The 25,837-nt window shown below is 45.2% G+C and overlaps 1 protein-coding gene across 4 annotated transcripts in view; it reads left to right on the top strand.

The window, feature by feature from the left end:
- Nucleotides 1–25,365, top strand: part of LOC123771039 (tripartite motif containing 13) — a 127,735-nt gene extending 102,370 nt beyond the window's left edge. For 3 of the 4 annotated variants that reach the window (XM_045763301.2, XM_045763320.2, XM_045763328.2), the window contains one exon: nucleotides 52–25,365. In XM_045763301.2, coding sequence (XP_045619257.2) covers nucleotides 52–564 — 513 coding nt within the window. In that variant the 3' untranslated portion in view covers nucleotides 565–25,365. The remainder of the gene's footprint in view (nucleotides 1–51) is intronic. The other variant, XM_069324248.1, reaches the window with a different exon arrangement.
- Nucleotides 25,366–25,837: the final 472 nt, after the last annotated feature.

The following is a 25,837-nucleotide window of genomic DNA, read 5'->3' as shown; positions in this document are numbered from 1 at the left end:
GATAACATTTTGTTACACAGTTATCAGCATGATTTATTTCATCTTCTGCAGGAGAGTGAGGTTGTGGGCGTGCTGGACCCCTCCTGCACCCTGGCTTTCCTTGACCTTGGGTGGGCGGGGTCAACAAGAGGGCGGGTCACAATCCGGCTGACGCCTGACACTCCGCTGGCCAGACAGTTTGTGTTGTTGTGTACGGGCCAGCGGGGCCACACCTTCCGCAACACTAAACTGTTGTGGGTGATGGACAAAGGTGAGCCTGGGGAGTGGGTGGTGGGCGGAGACTATGAGAGTAATGATGGTGAGGGAGGAGCCCCACTGCTGCCTAACCTCCAGGGGCAGTACCGGGGGTCAGGCCGGGCAGGAGCTGTGTCGTCCTGGTGGGCGCCAGGGAGTCCCACAAGTGCCCAGTTCACAATCATCACCAGGGACCACCAGGATGGTCCCCAGTGGTTATGGGTCTTTGGTGATGTGGTGAGCGGTCTGGATGTGGTGAGGGCAGCAGTCAACCACAGTGACATCACGGAGGTGACTGTGGTAGACTGTGGTGTTGTGCTGCCACTCTAGTTCACTGTACCATCACCATCACTACTGTAATGTTGTGCTGCCACTCTAGTTTGCTGTACCATCAACATCACTACTGTGATGTTGTGCTTCCACTCTGGTTGACTGTACCACCACCATCACTACTGTGTTGTTGTGCTGCCACTCTAGTCCACTGTACAACCTCCATCACTATTGCTACTGTGGTGTTGTGCTGCCACTCTAATTCACTGTACCACCACCACCATCACTACTGTGGAGTTGTGCTGCCACTCTAATTCACTGTACCACCACCACCATTATTGTGGTGTTGTGCTGCCACTCTAATTCACTGTACCACCACCACCACCACCATCACTACTGTGGAGTTGTGCTGCCACTCTAATTCACTGTACAATCACCATCACCATCACTACTGTGGTTTTGTGCTACCACTCTAGTTCAATGTACCACCACCATCACTACTGTGATGTTGTGCTGCCACTCTAGTTCATGGTTCCATCACCATCACTACTGTGATGTTGTGCTGCCACTCTAGTTCATGGTTCCATCACCATCACTACTGTGATGTTGTGCTGCCACTCTTAGTTCACTGTGTTATGATCCCAGGTAGCCTGAGAAACGAGTCTACCCCTTGTGAGAGTTATTCGCCAAACCAGACCCAACTGAGAGGTCAAAGGAAATGTAGGTATGTGAATGTATATTAAATACTTGGCTAATATTGACGAAGTGTTTAAAAGCATAAGCAGAGGATCAATATGTACATAAATGACTTGACATGAGATGTCGAGAGTTTGTTGAGAAGGTGTGAGGCACTTCAGGGGTCTTGACCTCACTTGAGCAGCAGAAACCATGAGGGAAGGTCACGCTCCGTTGAACTCCTGATAGAGAAGGACCCCCTAATTGATATACCTTCAAGAGGAAGGAAGTGAGTAGACGTTACGGTTGTGGAATCAGACTGGAAGCGTGTGGACTCAAGTCGTGGACTGCAGGAAGAGTTGTTAAGCAGTCCAAAAGCATTTTCGTGGGCGGCCTGTGTGAGCGCCCTGTCAAGCTTCAGCAAGTGAGCGCCCTCAAGTCGGAAATTCTGTGGTAAGCCTCTTTTACCAGTTATTAGTGAGCCACTAGTGATTGATCGTGTGTCCAGCAATTGTGACAAGTGTTTATGGATACATTAGATACGTTTTGTTAAGGCAGTGAGCTGCAATAAGGGGGGTAGAGATGGAGGAACGTCCTGGAAGGAGGAGTGACGCGTCCACCCTCTCCGGAGGCCAGTGGCTGACTGAGGGGAGTCGGTGGCGGCTGCCAGCGAGGGCGGAGCATGGAATCACCCAAAAGGGGGGGAGTTCCCCCTCGCGACGTGTGAGAGTTTGAAGAGATGTCGAGTGAAGATACTTATGTGAATATGTTAGTAGGGAAACATTTTTTATTGGCATGGCAATGAAAATTGCAGGTTTGTGTCGAGGAGAAGTTGATGGAACTTCGAGGCCAGTGGAGAAGTTAATGGATGGAACTTCACAATTGTAATAGTGATTGTTGAACTCTGTGGAGGAGCAAAACCCCCCATAGTGAAGAGTGAATCTCAATCTGTGAAGAGGAGCAGTGAAGTGAAGTTTCACGTGCTTCTGTGGAATCACTGGTGGAGCATCACTGGTGTTCGAGGAAAACTTCATTGTGTAGCAGTCTGGGAGAGCTGTAGAAGACCCTTGTAGACAGTTCTGGGAGAATCTAGAGATATACAGGGTAGTGAGCCTCTAGATGCCGAGCGGAGGTTCATGGTGACTACTTATAATGTATTAAAAAGAGTGCTTGAATGTCATTGGCGTGTAAGACGCAGTAAAAGGTGAGAGATTGACCATTTTTGTGTCGAGGAATATTTATGCAGATGTTTCTAGTGTCTCAGCCACAGACAGAGCTTTATATACTTTCAGGACAGATTGTGTAGTATTGATGTTTCTAGTGTTACAGCCATAGGCTGAGTTATATATATATTAGGGCTCATTGTATAGTATTATTACAACAAGAGTTAACCCCACTTGGTGAGGGAGTAATAAGTGACCAGTCAGAAGTTGGGCAACCACTTGATATAGACGGCTGGTGAAGCCAGGGTATGGTATGAGATTACAACCAGGTTGTAGTAGCTTGGAGTGTCTTATGTTACTATTTTCATCTCTTTTATGTAGTGTACTGTATATGTTCTTTGTTCATTAAATGTGTATAGTTAACAGGTGTTTGCCCTTATCCTGTTGAAACTTCCCAGAAAGCAGAAAAGAGAGAGAGAGAGAAAGGGAAAGGATTATAGCTGCAGACAGGGTGGTAGAGAATACTAATTTACAGAAAGGGGGATTGAGGAGATCATTCCAAACAAAGAGAGAGTGGGGAGTCATGGCGGCTCAAGTATTTGAGCAGTGTGTGTGCACAGGACAACGAGGGCCAGTGTTGGAGCTGTACCCCCTAGACATGTGATGCTGAATCCCTCTCCAAGATCAAGAGGCATACAGGGTGATCTCCTGAGAAAACCACAAGCACTCTTAAGATTTCATTGTTGGTCGACTGGCGGTAGCGAGTGTGTGGCTGCCGAGGTTGGTTGTCTGTTCCGGCAGAGAGTGGTTGAGGGACGTTGTCTACCTGTACGCGAGGAACAGTCTGGTGCAGTAACCAGAGCTCTTTGGAGGTTTAAGCTCCATAAGCCCCCCCCCCCTCCCTTCAGGAAGTCCGGGACACAAGACTGTACCACCACCATCACTATTGTGGTGTTGTGCTGCCACTCTAGTTCACTGTACCGCCACCATCACTACTATTTTTTTTTTTTTGCAGGGATATTCCTGTGTGGGCCCTAAGCCTCTGGCTGGCCCACTAAGTATTGCTTGTTTCTGTTTTACTTGGGCGGAGTATGAGTACTTATGACTCGTATGGTCGCTTCAGTAAGATTTTGCCATATGCGTTTAATAACTTCTTCTGCTCTGTTGAATCTAAGTTGAAATCTTAATGGGTTTGTAACTGTGCACTGTGTTAGATAATGTTCCAGTGGTCGTTGTTGTTCTTGTGTTGATTTAGGGGCGACGACGATCGTGGGATCGGATGCGCCCCGGTGCCCGATACCGGGAAATAGCGGAGGGATGGGGTCCCTATAGTCTCTTCAGGCCATAGACCCTACAATCTCCTCAGGCGACAAATTTTACAGTCTCTTCAGGCCGCGGACATGACGGATGAAGCGGAAGGTATGGCGAAGGATGTCATGACGGACGTCTTCGTCTCTCGCACCTGCCCCGTCAAGGAGAACGGGAACTGTGAGGCGGGGAATATTCAGCCTACGAACGGAACTCTGTAGTCTGACGCGAGCGCTATGAAATCGAGGGCAGTGAAGTAGAAGGTGCTCCACTGTATCCTCCTGGGTCGGACACCACTGGCAATATGGGGAATCTACCAGCCGTAGACGATGGAGATGTGCGGCCAGGCAAGTGTGCCCAATCCGGAGACGAGTGATGGCAGTGTCGAGGAGTCGAGAATGATGACGAGTCCATGGACGCGGGGAGGAATCCTCCCGTAGACCTGCCAAAGAGGAGGACCTGAGTGCTGGCTCCATCATTGCCTCCCAACTCGCGAGGCAAGCCGCCTGGAGATGCGGGAGAATTTCGGAAAGGTCTAGAGGCACATTTGTAGAGTCATGGAGAGCATGCGCCATCCCTACTGCTGCGTCGGCTACCTCATTGCCTTTAATACCGACATGTGACGGAACCCATTGGAGATAGATGGACCAACCTGGAGTAACAGAGTATGACAGCAGTTCTCCACGGATCTGTGACACAGTATGACGATGGACTCGTGGACGCCGAGATGATATCAGATGTAGGGCTGTGATTGAGTCCACGTAGAAAACCACTGCAGAGGGCCCTGAAACTTGTCGAAGGAGTCGTAAGGCTAGTAAGATTGCAAACAATTCCCCGGCCAGGCACGAATGAGCAGGGGAGAGTTTCCACGTCTGACAGAAAGAAAAAGGAGCAAAGTATGCTGCCGCAGATGTAGATGGTGGCTGATCTATGCGGGACCCATCCGTGTAAACCTCTAAGTATCCAGAGTATAAGGAGGCTCGTAGGTCTGCAAAAATTAAAGGGGCCAAACCCTCTTAATCTCTCTTCCGACGAGGAGGCTTGGAAAAGTCGACAGAAACTCGAATGATCTCTACTGCCCACGGAGGCACCGGTGAGATGATCGGGCCAGGGGTGAGTACAGGGACGGGAAGGGAAAACTGTGAATATGCATCCAAGGCCCGGACGACGAAAGGCAACTGACAGCGTCTGGAGTGTCCAGCCGGCACATTCCACCAGTTAGCCTCGAGCTGGAGGCGAGTAAGTGGATGGGTAGCAGGGAGACGCACTATCCGTTGAAGTTGGCGGCAGTGGGCGAGAAGACGTTGAAAGCTCAGGGGCCATAGCCCCGACTCGGCATGGAGAGAAAGAACTGGCGAGGAGGGCATAGCTCCTAACGCTGAGCGAAGGGCACCATTTTGAATGGGATCCAGCCTTGCCAAGACAGATGCTGCTGCTGAGCCATAGACTTCACTCGCATACATGATCTTGCTACGAATGAAGGCCTTGTAGAGAGCTAGGAGCGACTCCCGTGAAGCCCCCCAAGCCGCACCAGAGACCCGTTTCATGATGTTCACGCGACGAAGGCATGAGGCCCGAAGGTAGTCGACATGGTGCCTCCACGTCAGCCGAGGGCTATCTAGAACGACCCCCAGCCACCTGTGTTTGGTAGCGATCGGGAGACGACAGCCCCCGAGGGTCACCACTGGCTGATCTGGTAAGCGAGTCCAGGTGAAGCTCATGACGCAACTTTTCACAGGGTTAATGGAGAGCCCCTTCCCCAGCACAATTGCTGAGAACACAGTCACGGCATTTTGCAGGGAGCCTTGTGCCTCTAGGAGAGTGTCACCATCCGCCACGAGGGTTACATCATCGGCATAGGCTAAAACCTGGACCCCCCGGAATACAGGGAGATCAGACAGAAGAATAGAGAATAGTAGTGGGCTCAGAATCTCTCCCTGAGGGACACCACGCGAGACAGGGCGGGACGTAGAGACGACTCCACCAACCGCCACTTTGAATGAGCGGCCCTGTAGATAGTTTTGGAACCACCTTAACGCCGGACCCGAGAGACCTAGTCGAGCCAGACTCTGAAGGACAGCAGAATGAGAAGCAGTCAAATGCACTCTTGATATCAAAGAATGCTGCAAGGAGCACTCTTCTCCGGCGATAAGTGTCCATTATTCGATGTTCCAAGGAGAGGAGGCAGTCCATCGTGCTTCTTCCCGGCCGAAATCCACTGATACCCTTAGGTAGGAGACCTGAGGTTTCCACCACCCATTGTAGCCGGGTGTGAACAAGATGTTCCATCAGTTTCCCGAGACATGGAAGCAAACTTATATGCCGATATGAAGTCGGGACAGACGGATCCTTCCCTGACTTGGCCAATGGTAGAAGAATGGCGTGTTTCCACGGGGCAGGGAAGACACCAGAGGACCAGCAGGCGTTGTAGAAGTAAAGGAGGTGGGACTGAAAGTTCTTGGGTGCCCTCCGAACAAATTCATATGGGACGTTGTCTATCCCTGGCATAGTGCTCGACCTAGAGAGTGACAGAGCGTCCTTCAGCTCAACAGATGTAAATGGGCGATCCAGGTCCTGAGCTAGTCCTATACCCTGTCGGGAGCCCCAACCTATGGAACTCACAGAGAGGAGCGGGGAATGGTAAACATCTTCAAAGTGGTCAGCCAAGAGTTTCGGCTGTTTGTACTTCCCCTAGGCCCCATTACCACTGGGGTCTCTGAGTGGGATGGTAGGCCGGGAGTACCTACCTGTCATCTTACGAACAAAGGCCCAGGCTCCCGCAGAGGAGGAGTCGAATCGGAGAGAGGCACAGTAATCAGCCCAGGCCTTGGGTTTGGCAAGGAGGACTGTTTGTCTACACCTGGCATCCGCCCTGCGGAAGGTCTGCCGCTGCAGTGGAGTAGGGTGGCGCCGCCACGAGTTCCACGCACGTCGCCGGTCCAGTACTGCCTGCCGACATTCAGGAGTCCACCACGGTGCCCCACGGCGGGAAGGATTGGTTGTCTGGCCACTAGTCCTCCTGAAATGCCGAGAGCCTACACTGAAGAGGGACTCGGAGAGAGCATCTGCTGACCCATGGAGATCTGCAGTAACTGGGGGAAGGGTCAACCAGTCATCCGCCTCATAGCCATGCCACCCCTCTTCCGAGAAGATCCATTTGGATCTACGGGAGGTCAGAGCAGGACGAACAGTGCCCCCGAAGGAGATGACGATGGGCAGGTGATCACTACCCAGGTACGGCTCGGTCCATATCTGCGCCATCGTGAAGGGGCCTCTTCCAATGCAAAGATCGAGTGTTGAAGTATGGCCATTTAGCGGGTCTATCCGAGTTCCCAAACCTGGCGGCGTCAGTAAGGAGAGGTCTGGGGAGTCAAGGAGAAACTGAAATAGGGCTCGGCCAGCCATGTTGTGGTGGCGACCCGATAGCATGGGTTGCCATGATGAGTGCCAAGCGTTAAAGTCACCCATGACGAGGCAGGTGTCTGTGATCTGACCAAAATAGTGTTCTAGTTCCTTCTTCGTTACCGGTAGACAGGGGTTATACAGAACTTATGCAGTCCCCGTGGTGTAGTGGTAAGACACTCGCCTGGCGTTCCGCGAGCGCTATGTCATGGGTTCGTATCCTGGCCGGGGAGGATTTACTGGGCGCAATTCCTTAACTGTAGCCTCTGTTTAACGCAACAGTAAAATGTGTACTTGGATGAAAAAACGATTCTTCGCGGCAGGGGATCGTATTCCAGGGACCATAGGATTAAGGACTTGCCCGAAACGCTACGCGTACTAGTGGCTGTACAAGAATGTAACAACTCTTGTATATATCTCAAAAAAAAAAAAAAAAAAAAAAAAAAAAAAAAAAAAAAAACTCCAAAGGTGCCCCACCCATGGGAGAGGGCGACCTTCACTGCCATGAATTCTAAATGTCCACCCGGGAAGGAGTGAATCCGGAGCAAGGAGCTGAGAATTGAGTCCCTGACCAAGAGGGCAAGTCCCCCTCCACCCCGTACTGGCCGATCTTGTCTATAGACAGAATACCCCGGCACTGTGAAGGAAAGATCGTCTGTAAGCCAAGTCTCACAGAGTCCCACGATCAACGGTGGTGTGCTGGCGATAAAATTGCGTAGAAATTGCGTCTTCTTAAAAAGGGAGCAGGCATTCCAAAACACCACAGTATTCTCAGGATGGGGCGCCATTATCCCTGAAATACAACAGCTAACTTTTTGACCACCAGTGCACAGACGTCTCCAAAGGGGGAACCACTAGAAAAAGCCATAAAACCCTCATACAAAGTAAGTAAAATGTGTGGTATCAATGACTTCCAGTCAAGAGGATGTTGATCTATGCTTCTCTCTGCCTGACGGAAGCGGTGGTCGGCTCGCGAACTCTCTTGACGGCGTCTGCGACTGGTGGGAGCCTCACTCTGGGCCTCATGTTCCCCCGGTGTCACAATCCCTTGAGAAAGTGCCTGGGGTACCAGAGGATCATCAGGGCTGTCTGTTGGAGCAGTACCTCCTGATCGATGGGTGTGTCGACGACGCCGGTGTTGGCTTCTTTGAGGAAAGGCAGGAGGGTGACGAGTGCTAGGCTCCGGCCGAGACTGAGCGTCCATGTCTGTATCCGTGGATGAGTTTCCGTCAATGTCAAGGCTACCCAGGAGGGAAAATCGATTAGCAACCTGGGCGTATGTGGCATGTGACTGGGACAGGCAAGAGCGTCTGCTAGTTCCTACTTGTGAAGAGGCCCGACCAGGGGGAACCTGGAGGCGAGAAGAAGCGATAGGCTGATTGAGGGTGCGCAACTTCTGGAACAGCTCATGTCGAGGTGTCCCTACTGTTTTATGATCGATGTCCAACTGGAGGGCCTCAAGATATACAGGGCAACTCTTAGACGTAACCTTATGATGGCCATGGCATAAAAAGCAGCGAGGTGCAGCAGAGCACCCACCGTTATCTCTGTCTGAATGGCCTGTTTTGCCGCAGTTTGCACAATGTGCTGTATTACGGCAGGTCAGGCGACTGTGGCCCAATAGATGACAAGCGTAACATTGTAAAACAGGGAAATTGTAGGGCTGAACCTGATACGAGGTCCTGTGTAGTGCCACTCGGTCAGGGAGGTGCCCATCGAACTTTACACGGACCATGGATGTTGGCCCTGCTGCTCCGTGAATCCTGGTAACTTCCAATAATCTCGCTTATGCACCCCCTAATACCTGCAGAGCAGCCTGGATGTCATCCACATCTACACTCTGGTCAATTGGGCCAATCTTCCCATACCGGGCCCGAGACTCCTCCTCCTGCGACAATACCTGTCGGCACCTGACAGGCCAGTCCCCCAACTTAATAATGTCGGATACACAGATGTGTGATAGAGCCTCCTTTCTGATATGTAGCTTCAGTGCTGCACCCCTACCCAGGGTACGTATGGTCTCAGGCAGGCAATGTGGCCACAATACGGAAGCCTCAATTGCTGCACCTAAGGTATGAGGATTTGCAAAGACGCACTGACCTGATTCTGACTGGATTAGGACTACCACAAACGAGGAACGGGGTACCACAAGACTAAGGTCTTCTGAAGGGGAGGATATCCTCTTAGCATCTCGCTCTGGGGCAGCATCAGCCGACTCATTTTCCAGCAGACGTTTTCCTCTCTGGGACTTGCTGTCAACATCCATGGCGCCCCCGCTCGGGGAGGCGTCCATTAGGGAGGCTCTGGCCTCCCCCGGTCCTGTGACCCCCTGGGTAGCTGCAGTGAGCACACACTGGCCCAAAGAAGCCAGCTGAATTCAAAGATAAGTTCCAGGTAAGGTGTGGAAAGAAAGTCCAGCCAGGAGCGTTCAATCCGCGCGCCAAGATGGCCGACCTTCCAGCACGACCCCCTTCCAGTGGTCTGTCGGGCATTTCTCCACAGTGTTGACATTTCCTCTTATCTTCCAGAACCTGTAAGCCTATTTCCCATGCACATGGGTATCCAAGCTTGATGCGGTGTAAGTGTACTTCTGTTGCTCTACTGCCCCCTTTCATCAAACTAAGTGGTTCATAGTTGGTTGAATTCTTGTACCAACCTGCAGATCCTGATGTTGCAACTGCTGTGTACCATCACTACTGTGGAGTTGTGCTGCCACTCTAGTTCACTGTACCACCACCATCACTACTGTGGTGTTGTGCTGCCACTCTAGTTCACTGTACCACCACCATCACTACTGTGGTGTTGTGCTGCCACTCTATTTCACTGTACCATCACTACTGTGTTGTTGTGCTGCCACTCTAGTTCACTGTACCATCACCATCACTACTGTGGAGTTGTGCTGCCACTCTAGTTCACTGTACCACCACCATCACTACTGTGGAGTTGTGCTGCCACTCTAGTTCACTGTACCATCACCATCACTACTGTGGTGTTGTGCTGCCACTCTATTTCACTGTACCATCACTACTGTGTTGTTGTGCTGCCACTCTAGTTCACTGTACCACCAACATCACTACTGTGGTGTTGTGCTGCCACTCTAGTTCACTGTTCCATCACCATCACTACTGTGGAGTTGTGCTGCCACTCTAGTTCACTAAACCATCACCATTACTACTGTGGTGTTGTGCTGTCACTCTAGTTCACTGTACCATCACCATCACTACTGTGAAGTTGTGCTGCCACTCTAGTTCACTGTACCATCACCATCACTACTGTGGTGTTGTGCTGCCACTCTATTTCACTGTACCATCACCATTACTACTGTGGAGTTGTGCTGCCACTTTAGTTCACTGTTCCACCACCATTACTACTGTGGTGATGTGCTGCCACTTTAGTTCACTGTTCCCCCCCCCTCCCTCCATGGTGTTGCCTTGTCGTGATGAAGGGCTCACGTACACCTCCCTAGGACCGGTGAGGGTTGCCTTTGCTTCCCTCTCCCGCCCCTCTTTGGGTGATATACGTGCAGAAGGGCATAATGTAAGGGCCTTGTGGGCCATCGGACCGCCCGCTGGAGGGGTCGCCCATGAGGGGGGGCCACCCTGAGTGGATGGCTGGGTGTCCAGGTTGGGGCGATAGGGGTAATACCAACCAGTATGGGAGAATGGATGATGTGGTAGGACTCCCCTGTTGAAAAGGGGGAGCACCGCTGGGAACGACTCACCCTTCCCGCGCTCGGCCTCCCTGGCTGCCCTAGTAGGTGGTATCCCTTGGTTCCAGGTCCCAAACTTTTAGAACGACTGATGCATGGATGACGACACGACTTCTCTTACTCAGGGTCAAGGGGTGGGCGACCAGGCCCCTTTGTCAGACTGTGCTGGAAGACCAGGCTCTGCAGCCCCCGCTGCATTGGGCCCAGACCGTACTACTCCCACCCGCTCCCCTCCCTCTTCTGTGGTAGGGTTGAGCTCCAAGCCCCCTGTGGTGACTGCCTCGTCCCCTAACACAGCTCCATCTCTTATTGTGAGTACTGCGCCTTATGATCCCTCTCTAGGGGTTCTCATCGCCGTCCCCGCCATGGCCGCTCTCGCACACTCCCCTCCCATAGTAATGTGTACCACACCTTGTTTGGTCCTGGTACATGGACTAAGTACTTTAGCCTCCATCATTTACATTCTATTACCCCTGACGATTTCTCCCTCCATAAGCACCTTGTTGATTCAATAGATGCCTCTGTTACTTTTAACCCCACCAGTCTCGGTACGCGAGTCGTTGCTGCTGCTCCTCAGGATGCAGCTACCCGCTTGGCCACTTTGTCCTGCTTTGGGGAGACCCCTGTTCGGGTCTCCAAGAACGCTGCATCTCCTTCTACTCTTCGCTGTCTTGATGCTTTGCACCATACTGGGTTGCGCCTCAGCTCTGGTGCCTTTCATTCGACTCCCGCCCTCAGCTTGTATGTTTACACTGGCTTCCTATCTGTTCAGGACCACCGTGATCGCTACTGTCTTCGCTATCTTGCGCGATCCTTACAGCATCCTTACTCTTGCCTTTGTCGTGCTTTGACATTTACCCCTCCTGTAGTTCCTGTTCATCTTCACCACCTCCCACTTCCTGTCCGGTTATCTCGCTTACAGGATTACAGGATTCTCTTTAAATTCGTATTACCAATGTTTCAACTCGTATTGTTGGCCTTGCCCCCGTGGAGGGTCCCCCTTCCTAAATTTTGTACATCCCTAACCTGTATTACTAAAGCTTTTACCCCTCCTACGGTTCTCAAATGCCTTTTCCTTGAACACTTTTCTTCACACTCCTACTCCATTTCCATCTTCACCAATGGGTCTAAGTCTGCGGACGGTGTAGGCTACTCTGTTGTATTTCCTGACACACTTATATGTGTCGCCTGCCTATGGAGACTAGCATCTTCACACCAGAACTTTATGCTATTCTCTATACTCTTTATCTCCTGCTTTTTCATTGTCAATCCTCCTTTGTGGTTGTAGTTGCACTTTGTGCTTGTGGTTGTATGTCATTGTGCAGCAGTATTCCACTCTAGAGAGCACTAGCGTCTTGAGAAGTATCATCATCGGTATAGCATCTCTGGTGTGAAAGGTTCTTGTTATCCAACCTGTCTTTTTCTTGCAGTTGTGACGGCTAATTTTTTGTATTCTTTAACCCTTCAATTGCGCATCGCATCATATGATGCTTTGACCGACTTGCAGTAAATTGCGCATCACATCATGTGATGCTTTGGAGTACTACGCAAGATTTAAACAGCCCGCGGATACACAGGGTTCACCACACCTGTGGTGAACCCTGTGTATCCATAGAGAATGTGTGCGACTACAGGAGAATAGGCAGATATGTAAAAGGGAAAGATCGACCTTTGAGGGTCACCCTAAATGGTGCCAAACAGATGGAAGAAGTACTAAGGAATGCTAGAAAATTACAAAGTGATGAGGATGGGAAAGTGTGGTCGTTAAGACGAGATCTTTCAAAAGAAGATAGAGAGAAGCTGAAACTGAACCTCGCCGAGGCAAAACGTTTAAATGAGAGCAGGAATGAAGAAGAAACCAATTCTTTTTTCTACAAAGTAATAGGGGTAGGCAGGCCAGTAAAGTGGTACATAAAGGCAAACCAACAAAATCATTAGAGAAAGGGGGAGTGAAAAATAAGAAGAGGGGGAACAAGTTCCTCAAGATTGCATACACCAACATAGATGGAGTAAGATCAAAGATACTGGAGTTAAGTGATATAATACAGCTGCAGACACCAGACATTGTTGCACTCATGGAGACAAAACTTGAAGATGCTATTTTAAATGAGGTCATATTCCCAAGGGGCTACTCAATTTGGAGACGGGACAGAAAAATCAGGAAAGGCGGTGGCGTTGCTGTGCTGGTGAAAGAACACCTAAAGGTGAACGAAATAGTGACTGCCAATCCACAAGAAGTTGACATAATAGCACTAGAGATCTGCCATGAGGATGATAAACTAATGATCACAAATGCATATAGTCCACCGCTAAGCAGCACATGGTCAAAGGAGGAGCTAGATAGTAAACGAGAAGGTCTTATAACAATAATGAGAGAGATCATAGCGAGAGCGGATAACGATAGTTCACGACTGTTGATAGTCGGCGACTTCAACTTGAAATCCATAGACTGGGAAGCATGTGAAGCTAAAACAGAAGATTTCTGGACCTGTAAATTTGTAGACCTCATCCTGGAAACATTCTTGTATCAACATGTTAAACAAGCTACGAGGATGAGAGAAGGGGACGTTCCCTCCATGCTAGATTTGATATTTACCAGGAAGGAGGAAGAAATATTTGACATTCAGTACCTTCCTCCCTTGGGTAAAAGTGACCATGTCTTTTTGGGAATAAAGTATGCAATGCATTATAATCTGGAAGAAAATATGACAGTCGATGCAAATGAAAAAAACTGACTTTAGGAGAGGACATTATGGCAACCTTAGAAAAAAATTTAGTGAGTATAATTGGACAGACTTGTTGCTAGGCAAGGAAGTGAATGAGATGTATGTCAGATTTTGTGAAATATATGATAAAGGCACAAAAAAAATGTATACCAAAACAGAGAAGCAGAACTAGGAAACAGGATTGGTTCAACAGAAAGTGCGAGAGGGCCAGAGACCAAAAGACAAAAAAATTAATCAATACAGGAAGAGGCCGAACCCCCAAACATACCAGCGATACAAAGATGCGAGAAACAACTACACGGCAGTGAGGAGAGAGGCAGAAAGAAATTTTGAAAAAGGGATTGCAGACAAATGTAAAACAGAACCAGGTCTATTCTATAAATTCATAAACAACAAATTGCAGGTAAAGGATAATATTCGGAGGTTGAAAATGGGAAATAGATTCACGGAAAATGAAAATGAAATGTGTGAAACATTAAACGAAAAGTTCCAAAGTGTGTTTGTACAAAATGAAATCTTCAGGGAACCAGATACAATAAGAATTCCAGAGAACAACATAGAGCACACAGAGGTGTCTAGAGACGAAGTGGAAAAAATGCTCAAGGAGCTAAATAAGAACAAAGCAGTTGGTCCAGACGGAGTTTCACCATGGGTTCTGAGAGAATGTGCACCTGAGCTCAGCATTCCTCTTCAACTGATTTTTCAGGCATCCCTGTTTACAGGAGTTGTAGCTGATGTGTGGAAAAAGGCTAACATAGTTCCAATCTACAAAAGTGGAAGCAGGGAAGACCCCCCCTTAATTATAGACCGGTATCATTGACAAGTGTAATAGTCAAAATATTGGAAAAAATAGTTAAATCTAAATGGGTAGAACACCTGGAGAGAAATTATATAATATCAGACAGAGAGTATGGTTTTCGATCTGGAAGATCCTGTGTATCGAATTTACTCAGTTTCTATGATCGAGCAACAGAGATAACAACAGTCTCCGTGGTGTAGTGGTAAGACACTCGCCTGGCGTTCCGCGAGCGCTATGTTATGGGTTCGTATCCTGGCCGGGGAGGATTTACTGGGCGCAATTCCTTAACTGTAGCCTCTGTTTAACGCAACAGTAAAATGTGTACTTGGATGAAAAAACGATTCTTCGCGGCAGGGGATCGTATTCCAGGGACCATAGGATTAAGGACTTGCCCGAAACGCTACGCGTACTAGTGGCTGTACAAGAATGTAACAACTCTTGTATATATATATCTCAAAAAAAAAAAAAAAAAAAAAAAAAAAAAAAAAAAAAAAAGAGATGGTTGGGTTGACTGCATCTATCTGGACCTAAAAAAGGCTTTCGACCGAGTTCCACATAAGAGGTTGTTCTGGAAACTGGAAAATATTGGAGGAGTGACAGGTACGCTTCTAACATGGATGAAAAATTTTCTGGCTGATAGAAAAATGAGGGCTGTGATCAGAGGCAATGTATCGAACTGGAGAAATGTCACAAGTGGAGTACCACAGTGTTCAGTTCTTGCACCAGTGATGTTTATTGTCTACATAAATGCTCTACCAGTTGGTATACAGAATTATATGAACATGTTTGCTGATGATGCTAAGATAATAGGAAGGATAAGAAACTTAGATGATTGTCATGCCCTTCAAGAAGACCTGGACAAAATAAGTACATGGAGCGCCACTTGGCAAATGGAATTTAATGTTAATAAATGCCATGTTATGGAATGTGGAATAGGAGAACATAGACCCCACACAACCTATATATTATGTGAGAAATCTTTAAAGAATTCTGATAAAGAAAGAGATCTAGGGGGGGTTCTAGATAGAAAACTATCACCTGAGGACCACATAAAGAATATTGTGAGAGGAGCCTATGCCACGCTTTCTAACTTCAGAATTGCTTTTAAATACATGTGTTATACTCAAATTCTATGTCAGTTGGAATAGAACCAATCACAGGCAAGTAGGCCTCTGACGTCATGCCAGACAGAGGAGCATCAGCGATGCTCCCAGCAGCCTCAGTTATCTAGACAGACCCAGAGTAGGTGGACCTCGGCTGGCCAGATATATACCTTGCTGTCTCGGTCAATAAATATACAGAAGCGACTACTGTGTCTACATTTAACCTGAACAAGGCAAACAAATACTGGTAGCAGCTGTGGGACCCAGAAATTTTTTTTCTGGAAATGAAAATTCAAGTACCCAGCATCGCCTTGTGTTTCACAGTACCGCCGCCACCGCCATAAGCCGCCATCCTGCCACCCACGCATCAAATATTGTGCCAGACTGGGGTCCTGCCATCAACCACTACTCCAGGCCAACGTCTCAGCAGTAAGGGTCAATAATTTCCTGTTTGAACGCTAATTCATCAGTGAGGAGGAAGGAAGATTCCACACCAGCCATTTTTGAATCTCGCGCCACCACGTGGGAACCTGCACCCACCACCACCACCGCAGCCCAAGCTGACAGTATCTAAGCTTTGTAAGTGTTCTAGCTACTGCAATCGTGGTCAATCATCGTCGCAATGATCAACTGATCTACGTATGTGTTGTATTGTTCCTTGAGAATAATTGGACTGCAATTGTTTGACTAAGTATTGCCACATCGACACCTCGCCACCTCTCACCATCGCCACCATCCCCTGCTACATCATTTTGTGTGAACTCCTGCCTCCCAATCGTGCTTTCTCCACCGCCATCGTCGCAATATCGTCGTCGTTAGAATTTATCTTCGTGCTTCCAACATCAACAGTGTGGGGTCCCCCGAGCTTCGCGCCACCGCCGCCAGGAGCGCTGCCATCGCACCAGTTTGTAAACACACCTCACATGTGCTTCTTCACACGTCTCGTCACCGTTTTTCGTTTTGGCCACTGTTATATTGCAAATCCTGCAGCCCTAAGTTAAGTAATTATGAGCTAAGATATCGTGTGCTATGATTTAATGAGGTTTAACGTAAATATATCCAAAATATCTTATGAATTAACCTTTCAGTGACTTGTTAAATATTGGAACCGGTTCAGTACTCCAGGCCCAGTTTCTCTCAGTCATTTCAATATTTCCTGCATTGATTCCATTATTCATTAATTGTTACTAGTGTCATTAGTGAATTCAAAGGTGAGAGAAGTAAGAAATAATTGTTTCTAGCCGTTTATTTTGCATAATAGAAATTTGATTTTGAGATTTCCATAGACAATAGAACATAGAAAATTTTTGATATTTCTCCAGACCTAACTTTGAAATTTATCCTTTAAGCATTTTATTTTAAACTTTTACCATAGCAGTTATATACATTCCTGTGTCCAGTTTATGTGGTACATCCATATTTCTTGCATTCCCACTTGTGTTGAATCTTTTTAATGAAATTTTGCAATTGCATTTTACAGTTTTTATTCTAAATTGCTGTGCTTAGACTGAGTTTAATTAATTTGCATGCTTCTAAATCCCAGCCATATTCATACCCATATTCATATCATATTCGGTACCCCTACTCGGTACCCCTATTCAAATCCCTGAATATGTTAGACATTAAGTCACTGCACATTCTCTCATGTGTACTATACATATACAAAACGCTAAATTGTAATGCCAATCCTGGTCTCAAAAGCTTCATAGAAGGTTGTAACAGAACCCATGAGCACCACACCAGAAATAAATACAGTTTTGATATTCCTAGAGTACGACTTAATCAAACCAGAAATGCTCTACAAATCAAGGGGCCCAGGATGTGGAATGACCTTCCCAACCATGTTAAAGACAGTACCTCTCTCAACCAGTTTAAGTTAAAAACGAAGCTATACCTAATAAATTCCCTGTAACCTACCTTACCTCTCTATTGTCAACCCATGTATGTTTTTTGTTTGTTTTTTTGTTTTACAAATCAACGCTGTTTTAATGTAATTTTCTGTAATAATTTGTAATTGTATTTGTGCTGTTTTTTCAACAATGTTCCCCCCTCTTTTACCTCTATTTTTATTTGTACTCAACGCATTTTTTTCTTTTTACCCATTAGTTTTAAGCTTTAGTCAGTAGTGTTTTTTCCTGCCCAAAACGCTTTGCGTAATAGTGGCTTTAGGCATTGTATGTACTAGCTCCTATCTATAAAGCCAACAAACTTTGTAAAATCTCTTTATGTATGTACCTTTGCCTAAATAAAAATTATTATTATTATTATTATTATTATTATTATACCAGATTGCTAATTTAATTCACAATTTTGCTAGTTCTTAATTATTTGTGCTAATTTAATTCACACTTTGCTTGTTCTTAATTATTTGTTGCCTAGCCCAATTTAATAGTTTTTTTGTGCCATTTTTCTTACTTTAGCCAAGTTGATATTTTTTTGTGTGTTTATTTTTGTGTATACTATTTCTGATGCCAGGTGCACTTAATTATAATCTGCGTTCAAATATTCCTTCCACGGCTGTGACAATGCCTACCACTGTTGAAACCCCCTCAGACTCAACGGGAACAGTTGCTCGTCCCAATGGCCAGAGATCAGCTCAGGAAATGGCTATTCCTCTTTTTGCTGGTGAATCCCGCTTATTAGAGTCATGGTTTAGTAAGGTTGAAGCGAAAACAGTTGCACATTTTTCTAAGCCTACTGATGCCGAATACTTAGCAATTGCATGGTCAGCTGTGGACACAACCAAAGGTGATGCACGTTTTGTTGTTGATGAGGAAGCCATTGTTAGCCTCCAGTCTTGGCCCGAATTTAAGGATTTCTTTCGCCGTCGCTTTGTTAATAAAGGAGACCTTGACCCGTATAGGTTAGTTAAGAAAATTGCCAATGCCACCATGCAGCCTGGTGAATCGTTCAATGCGTTTACTAGCCGTCTCGATCAGTATCTGTATGCCTTAGTTTCTGCTATGAATAATTCGACTTGGTTAGATGAAGACAATAATCTGTCCCCTGAGGCTATGGCCAAGATGATAGCATTTGGGACTTTAATGCATTTCGCCCCAGAGCATACTAAACCTATCATCGAGCAACAAAATTTTGGAGTTAAACATGAAATTGGTGAAGTATTTGAGGCCATTAACAATGCCGCCGATAAACTAGCTCCCCGAAGTGCTCAACTGTTGCCACCCTCTGATACTGTAAATGTAGTAACAAGCTCTCAGCATCCTCCCACAAACTCTCAAAACTCTTGGTCGCAGAAGCGTACCCATGCTCGTAGCCCCCAGTCAAATTCGCCGCCTCATAAATTGCCAAAACGCCATAGTCCACAACCATCCACTCCCTCATGTTGGCATTGTGGTAAGAGTAACCACCTCGCAAGGGACTGTTGGTCCGCCCTTAGATCATCACCTCCTAGACAATTCTCTCGGTCCCCTCGTCAATCTAATCATTCTAGGCTTCCATATTGCAAATACCATAAACAAGTTGGTCACCACACTGCGGATTGTAGAGCTTGGCAAAGGACATCCCCACCTCGTAATTCTCACGGTCAGTCTTGGCGAGGCTCACAGCATCCAAGACATTATCAGAACTCGCGTAATTACAACTCCCAGCCCAGCTATAATGCAACTTCAAATTATAATACTCGGCCACAGAATGCTGGAGCTCAGAATGTTCAATCCGTGTCATCGGAAAACCCCCAAGGCCATCCGCTAACCAATTCAAGCTAGCCAATCCTAGTGCCCTCCCTGTGTATTCAGTAGCTGCCCACAATAGATTTGGACACTTGACAGAGGAGGACACTGACTCTAGACCAGTTGTAGATGTTGACGGTTCCACAGTAAATTTGACACAAACAAGACGCAGATATCCCAGACAACATAAGTCAAAAGTAGTAACTTGTCCAGTCTCAAGTGATGGTCCCCTTGTCTCAACCATTGTACATGGTAGAGTTTTAAAAGTTTTTCTTGCAAAAATTAATATTGTCAAGCCCTCAGCTCTTAGAGACATTGAAAGTAGGCACCCTACTACTTTAAAACAGTCACACATACCTTTTCTAAGTGGTATTTCAGGAAATAAAGTAAAAGTTCAGGGTGAAATTGACCTCCCACTCAAGTTCAATGATGTCATATTGTCTATAACATGTTTAGTTGTTGACATTATTCATTTTCCTGGAGACATTCTCTTAGGTCTGTACACCATGATTGATGAAAATATTGCATTTTGTTTCCCCATCGTTGGAACATAAGTATCAAAGACCACGTCATACCCTTGTGTAGTTTGAACATTTTGAACAGGAATAGAGCTGTTGTTGCTCTACCAGGAGAAAAGTTAGGTCTCACTCCTCTTATTACACATAAAATTCCCCTTGAACAAGGAACTACGCCTATTTATGTACCAGCTTACCCTCTTCCCCATTCTCAGAGAGCAGAAGCCGATAGACTTGTAGAGGAAATGTTACAGAGTGATGTAATTGAATCGAGTAATTCGCCATGGAACGCTCCATTGATTCTTGTACCAAAGCGAGATGGGACTTGGAGACCTGTAATCGATTATCGCAAGCTTAACAGAGTAACAATACCTGATCGTTTCCCACTTCCAGTTCTAAATGATTTGTTGCAAAGTATTGGTCGAAACAAAGTATTCTCAACATTAGATTTGTTGCAGAGATTCTGGCAAATCCCCCTTGATGAGGAAAGTAAACAATTGACAGCCTTTAGTACTCCCAATGGTCATTTTCATTTCAAAAGAATGCCATTTGGTTTGCGTAGTAGTCCAATAACCTTTTCACGGCTCATGATAAATCTATTTTGTAGATTGATAGGAAGTACTCTTCTAGTTTACCTTGATGATCTCATAATCATGTCGCAAGATGTTCAGACTCATTTCCAGAACCTTGAGAAAGTACTTGCAAAGCTCGCTGAAGCTAATTTAAAAATAAAGCTTGCAAAATGTTCATTTTTAAAGCAAAAGATTAATTTCCTAGGTCATACAGTTACACCTTCAGGTATTACATTGAATAAATAAAAAATTATTGCTGCCCGTGATTTTCCAACACCTCGTACCGCAGAAGCCGTAAGACAGTTCACAGGTCTTGTAGGATTTTATCGTTCATTTATTGTTGGATTCTCTATTATAGCCGCTCCGCTTTACAAGTTGCAAAGAAAAGATGAACCCTTTGTTTGGGGAGAGGCCCCGGATCAGTCATTCAAAAAACTCAAAGCAGCCTTGATTTCGTCACCTGTCCTTAGGTACCCAGATTTTTCTAAACCTTTTACGTTGGTTACAGATGCTAGTGACATAGGTTTAGGTGCTGCATTACTTCAAACAGAAGGTCACAGAGATCACGCAATAGCTTATGCTAGCCGTACATTATCTAAAGAAGAGAAAAATTATAGTGCAACAGAAGAGAAGCCTTGGCAGTTGTCTGGGCGCTTAAACATTTCAAGGATACAATTTATAATAACCCAGTTCATGTTCTTACAGATCACCAACCATTAATTCCCTTGTTCAAAAGTAAGAATCCAGTTGGAAAGTTTGCTAGATATTTGCTCACAATTCAAGAATTCAATCCCACATTTGGATATATTCCAGGAAAGCAAAATGTTGTAGCCGATGCGGTTTCTCGACACGTAGCTGCAATTGAGTTAAATTACCCAGCATTAGATGCTACAGTAGTAGAAACGGAACAGAGACAAGACCCCATATGGGCACCCGTCATTAAATTTTTGACTAAGCAAGACACTCGCCTGATTCATAAATCACCAGTACCATTGAAAGAATTAGTTATGTTGGACAATTTACTGTGTAGAGTAGTAAAGCTAGGGACAGCCCCGAGGAAATGTCAGTTAGTTGTTCCAGCTGTCTTGGTACCAACTGTGTTAAAAATTATCTATGATGCTCCTGCAAGTGCACATCCAGGAAAGGATCGTACACTCCAACAAGGTCGATTGAAGTATTTTTGGCCAAAAATGGCTAAGGAGATTGCTCATTATGTTGACAGATGTTTAACACTTTCGCGCCCCCTGGGATGGTAAAAAAAAAAAGCGGTATGTGCGCGCGGCGTTTTTGCCGCGTAAGCGTAAAAACAAAAATGTGTATACTCTTTTTACACTCCTGACCTTAGTTCTCAAGCTACGTATTTCATTTTGGTACCAACGTGTTCGCAATAAAATTCTCTAGAAGAACATCAGTAAAAAAAGTCACGAAACGTATAGGGATACCAGCAGCAAATAAATAACTACGAAGATGACTCGCCGTGAACGCCCAACAGCAACAAAATGTTTTTACTCTTGGGATTGTTATCACCTCCACACTTGCCCTACAGCGTTAATTTTGGTATCAATGGACTCGCAATGAAATTCCCAACACGGTGATATGAATATAAACGTAGAATAATGATTGCGGCCCACCCGCAAGAGTGTGGGAAGTGGTGAAATTGTTACCCGGTATCGGTGACGGGACGACACATGTGCGATACGGCGCTTTGAAAGTTTATACTTATTTCACTCTCCTGACATTATTATTGTGTGTACGTCATTTCATTTTTGTGTCATTCGCAATAGAATGTTCTATGAGCCCGTAGGTAAAAAAGATCAACAAAGCGTAAGATAGAATAGCGCCAAATATAAAACAACGCTGGAACATATCAGTGAGCGTCAAACACACACGAAATGTTTTTACTTTTGTTATGTTTGTCAAGTTTATACTTGTTGCACACAGTTATTTTTGGTTGTACATTGATCGGAATAAAATTCCCTAAACAGACATATGCATATAATACATGATATGGGGGAAGCATTACCAGTATAAACGGCTAAAGTCACCCACCTGCAACCCGTTTGGGACACTCATGCAGACACACGCTACACCCAAAAAAAAATCTATGAAGGTTCGAGTCTACTTATGGCAGTTTATGTGATACAGTGTTCATTCTGGTATCAAAATACAAAATACATTACCAGTATAAACGGCTAAAGTCACCCATCTGCAACCCGTTTGGGACACTCATGCAGACACACGCTACACCCAAAAAAAAATCTATGAAGGTTCGAGTCTACTTATGGCAGTTTATGTGATACAGTGTTCATTTTGGTATCAAAATACTCGTTTCAGTTTGTAGTTCATGCGATTTTCAGAATCAACTGAATCGCTGGAGGTTCAACATTTGAGTCAGAGTCATCTGACAAAACCGTCTCGTCAAATGGCAGTGTGCCAGACATCTCGGGTTCTGATTCGGTTGCTGCTTCAGCTTGAGGTGTTGAAGTGAACAAGGGCCGCCTCACACCAGATGGTCCAGGAGTTTGCATGGCGTCAGCATAGGCAGGACCTGTGTCATCATTTATGTCTGGAGCGTGCCGCAAGTGTTGAGATACTGTTGCTGTTTGAGGCCAATCTTCCGGGTCCCAGCACAATAGGGCCCAATTTGCCACCTCGTGGAACTGTAGCAATGTTAGCTTTTTTTGATCAGCTGTGTTGTATTTGTACAAAACAAAGGCATTATGCAAAGCCATTTGCAGGAAATAAAACGTTATCTTTTAGGTCCACTTGTGAGTTTTCCGGGTAAAATGGTAATACCATTTGATCAAAGTGGTCCACACCTTTCATGAACTTATTGTACCATGCAGCCTAGTGGTGAGAAAGAGAGCCTCATGGCGCGCAGTTTGAAACAAACCCAAAGTAAATCGGATTAAAATTGAATTTTATACAAATATTTTAAAAGAGGACATAAATTTATGTCCACCATGCGGAAGCGGTGAGGCGAAACAGGACTCCGGGCGGAGTCCTCATCCGCAGAAAGTGTTAACTTGTTTACAGCACAAGGGACATGTTTCAGGACCTAATCCAATTCAGGTGTACCCAGCAACTAAAGCTCCTTGGGAACGAATATCGATGGATTTATTGACAAATTTTGCGGAAACAGAGAAAGGGAACAAATATTTGCTTGTAATGGTCGATAATTTTTCACGGTTTTGCGAACTAGTTCCTATCCCGAACAAAACAGCAGAAACTATAGCCAGTGCATTCCATGACCAAATAATTTGTAGATATAGTATGCCTAAAGTAATCCTTTCAGATAATGGTCCAGAATTCAGTAATAGTATTTTGCAAAAAATGTAGCATCATGCCTTATCATCCAGCAAGTAATGGACTAGCTGAACGTACTAACAGGAAAGTGTTAGATGCCTTGAGAGTCACGTTGAATTTTGATAACAACAATTGGGATGATTTTATACCCTTAATTCAGTGTGCTATAAATTCTTCAATTAATGTTTCTACAGGTGACACACCTCACGCTATTCTTTATGGTACAGATAAGATCCTCCCTAATGAATTGATTAACGTACCTCCTACTCCCTTATATAACGTAGATGATTTTGTTCAAGTGAAGCGTAGACAGATGCAATTAGTATTCAAGAAAATACGAGAACAACTGTCCAAAGCTACAGTCGAGTTCACCCTAGCAAGGAATGCACGAGCTAAACCCAGTAAAATAACTATTGGATCTGTAGTAATGATACTTAACCAACACAGGTCTGGGCCTATGTATAAGTTAGCTAAGAAATTTTTGGGTCCATATAAGGTAACCGAGCTTATCAAAGGTAATAAGTACAGACTAAAGAACTTAGTAACAGGAGAGTATATAAATGAACATTTAGACCACATGAAGTTAGCTAAAATGACTGTTGACGAGACTGATGAGGAAGATGACAATGAACTTACCCAGACAGATACTCCTATTGGGACACCACCTTCTGTGGTTGACAGACCACTTGATGTTCATCAACCCCATACTAGCACTTATAATCTTAGATCTAGACCTCTCGTTTCAACTGTGCACTCACCACATGTCCATTGGCTAGATGTTAACGAGGATATCTCTCAAGATGATAGTTTGTCACATGAAGTTTCATCTGTTCCGGACCTTCAGTCAGAGCCAGAGTTGTATAGTGCTCTGGATGAGCTAGGTGTAGATATCCGCAGAATTTATAATTGAGTGCACTCTGCAGTTATTCTGTTTGTTTTGAAAAAAAAAAAAAAAAAATTCATTTGCAGTATTTCTACCACATGTGTCGTATTATTACCATTATATATAATGTATAGTTTTCTCAACTTTATTTTGTTATAAATTAGATGCCATTGTTAAGTATACTACCATTTGTATTTTTACAGTGCTTCTCATAAGAGTTATTAATGTTCTAGCAACCACATTGTGGCCAGTGAATCCTGACTGCTATCACGCAGATGTTAGTCTTCTTGATCCAGGTCTTTTATATAGCTTGTAAATATATTGCACATTAAATATATTGTACATTGGTCTTGTAAATATATTGTGTATTTCAGAGAAAAAAAAAAATCCACATTATCTGATCTTAAAATTCATTTGTGGTTGTTAGGTCAGAACTTTGTTCCATTAATGTAATAATTGTTTAATTTTGTATGGTTTTCAAGCAAATGCCATTGACACATGTTAATAATTTTGTTTAGGCAATACCTTGAGTTGTATTGTTCATATCGGATCAGTAGACATACACATGTTCTTAATACTCTTGTTTAATCAAAGCATTGTTACCATGATTTTCACCTATTATGATGAATTTTTTTTTTTGGTGCATATGCCGAGTTGTTAGTATTACGCACACCTGATCTTCTTTCAATGTTTTATTATGCAAATTTCACATGTAAGCCATTATTGAATGCCACCGAGGTCCTTTCAGTATCATTGTAACTATATAGCTAGCCAGAGCTTGTCGACAAGGGACGTCGACTTGGTAGCGTGTCCGAGCGGTGTTATACTCAAATTCTATGTCAGTTGGAATATAACCAATCACAGGCAAGTAGGCCTCTGACGTCATGCCAGACAAAGGAGCATCAGCGATGCTCCCAGCAGCCTCAGTTATCTAGACAGACCCAGAGTAGGTGGACCTCGGCTGGCCAGATATATACCGTGTTGTCTCGGTCAATAAATATACAGAAGCAACTACTGTGTCTACATTTAACCCGAACAAGGCAAACGAATACATGGATGGCGATATACTAAAGAAATTGTTCACGACTTTTGTTAGGCCAAAGCTAGAATATGCAGCAGTTGTGGGGTGCCCATATCTTAAGAAGCACATCAACAAACTGGAAAAGGTGCAAAGACATGCTACTAAGTGGCTCCCAGAACTGAAGGGCAAGAGCTACGAGGAGAGGTTAGAGGCATTAAATATGCCAAAACTAGAAGACAGAAGAAAGAGAGGTGATATGATCACTACATACAAAATAGTAACAGGAATTGATAAAATCGATAGGGAAGATTTCCTGAGACCTGGAACTTTAAGAACAAGAGGTCATAGATATAAACTAGCTAAACACAGATGCCGAAGAAATATAAGAAAAATTCACTTTCGCAAACAGAGTGGTAGACAGTTGGAACAAGTTAGGTGAGAAGGTGGTGGAGGCCAAGACCA

Source organism: Procambarus clarkii, chromosome 14 (genome assembly GCF_040958095.1).
Source record: "Procambarus clarkii isolate CNS0578487 chromosome 14, FALCON_Pclarkii_2.0, whole genome shotgun sequence".
Classification (NCBI taxonomy): Eukaryota; Metazoa; Arthropoda; class Malacostraca; order Decapoda; family Cambaridae; genus Procambarus; species Procambarus clarkii.
The sequence above is the reverse complement of the archived record's forward strand: the minus strand, read 5'-3'. Positions and strand labels throughout refer to the sequence as shown.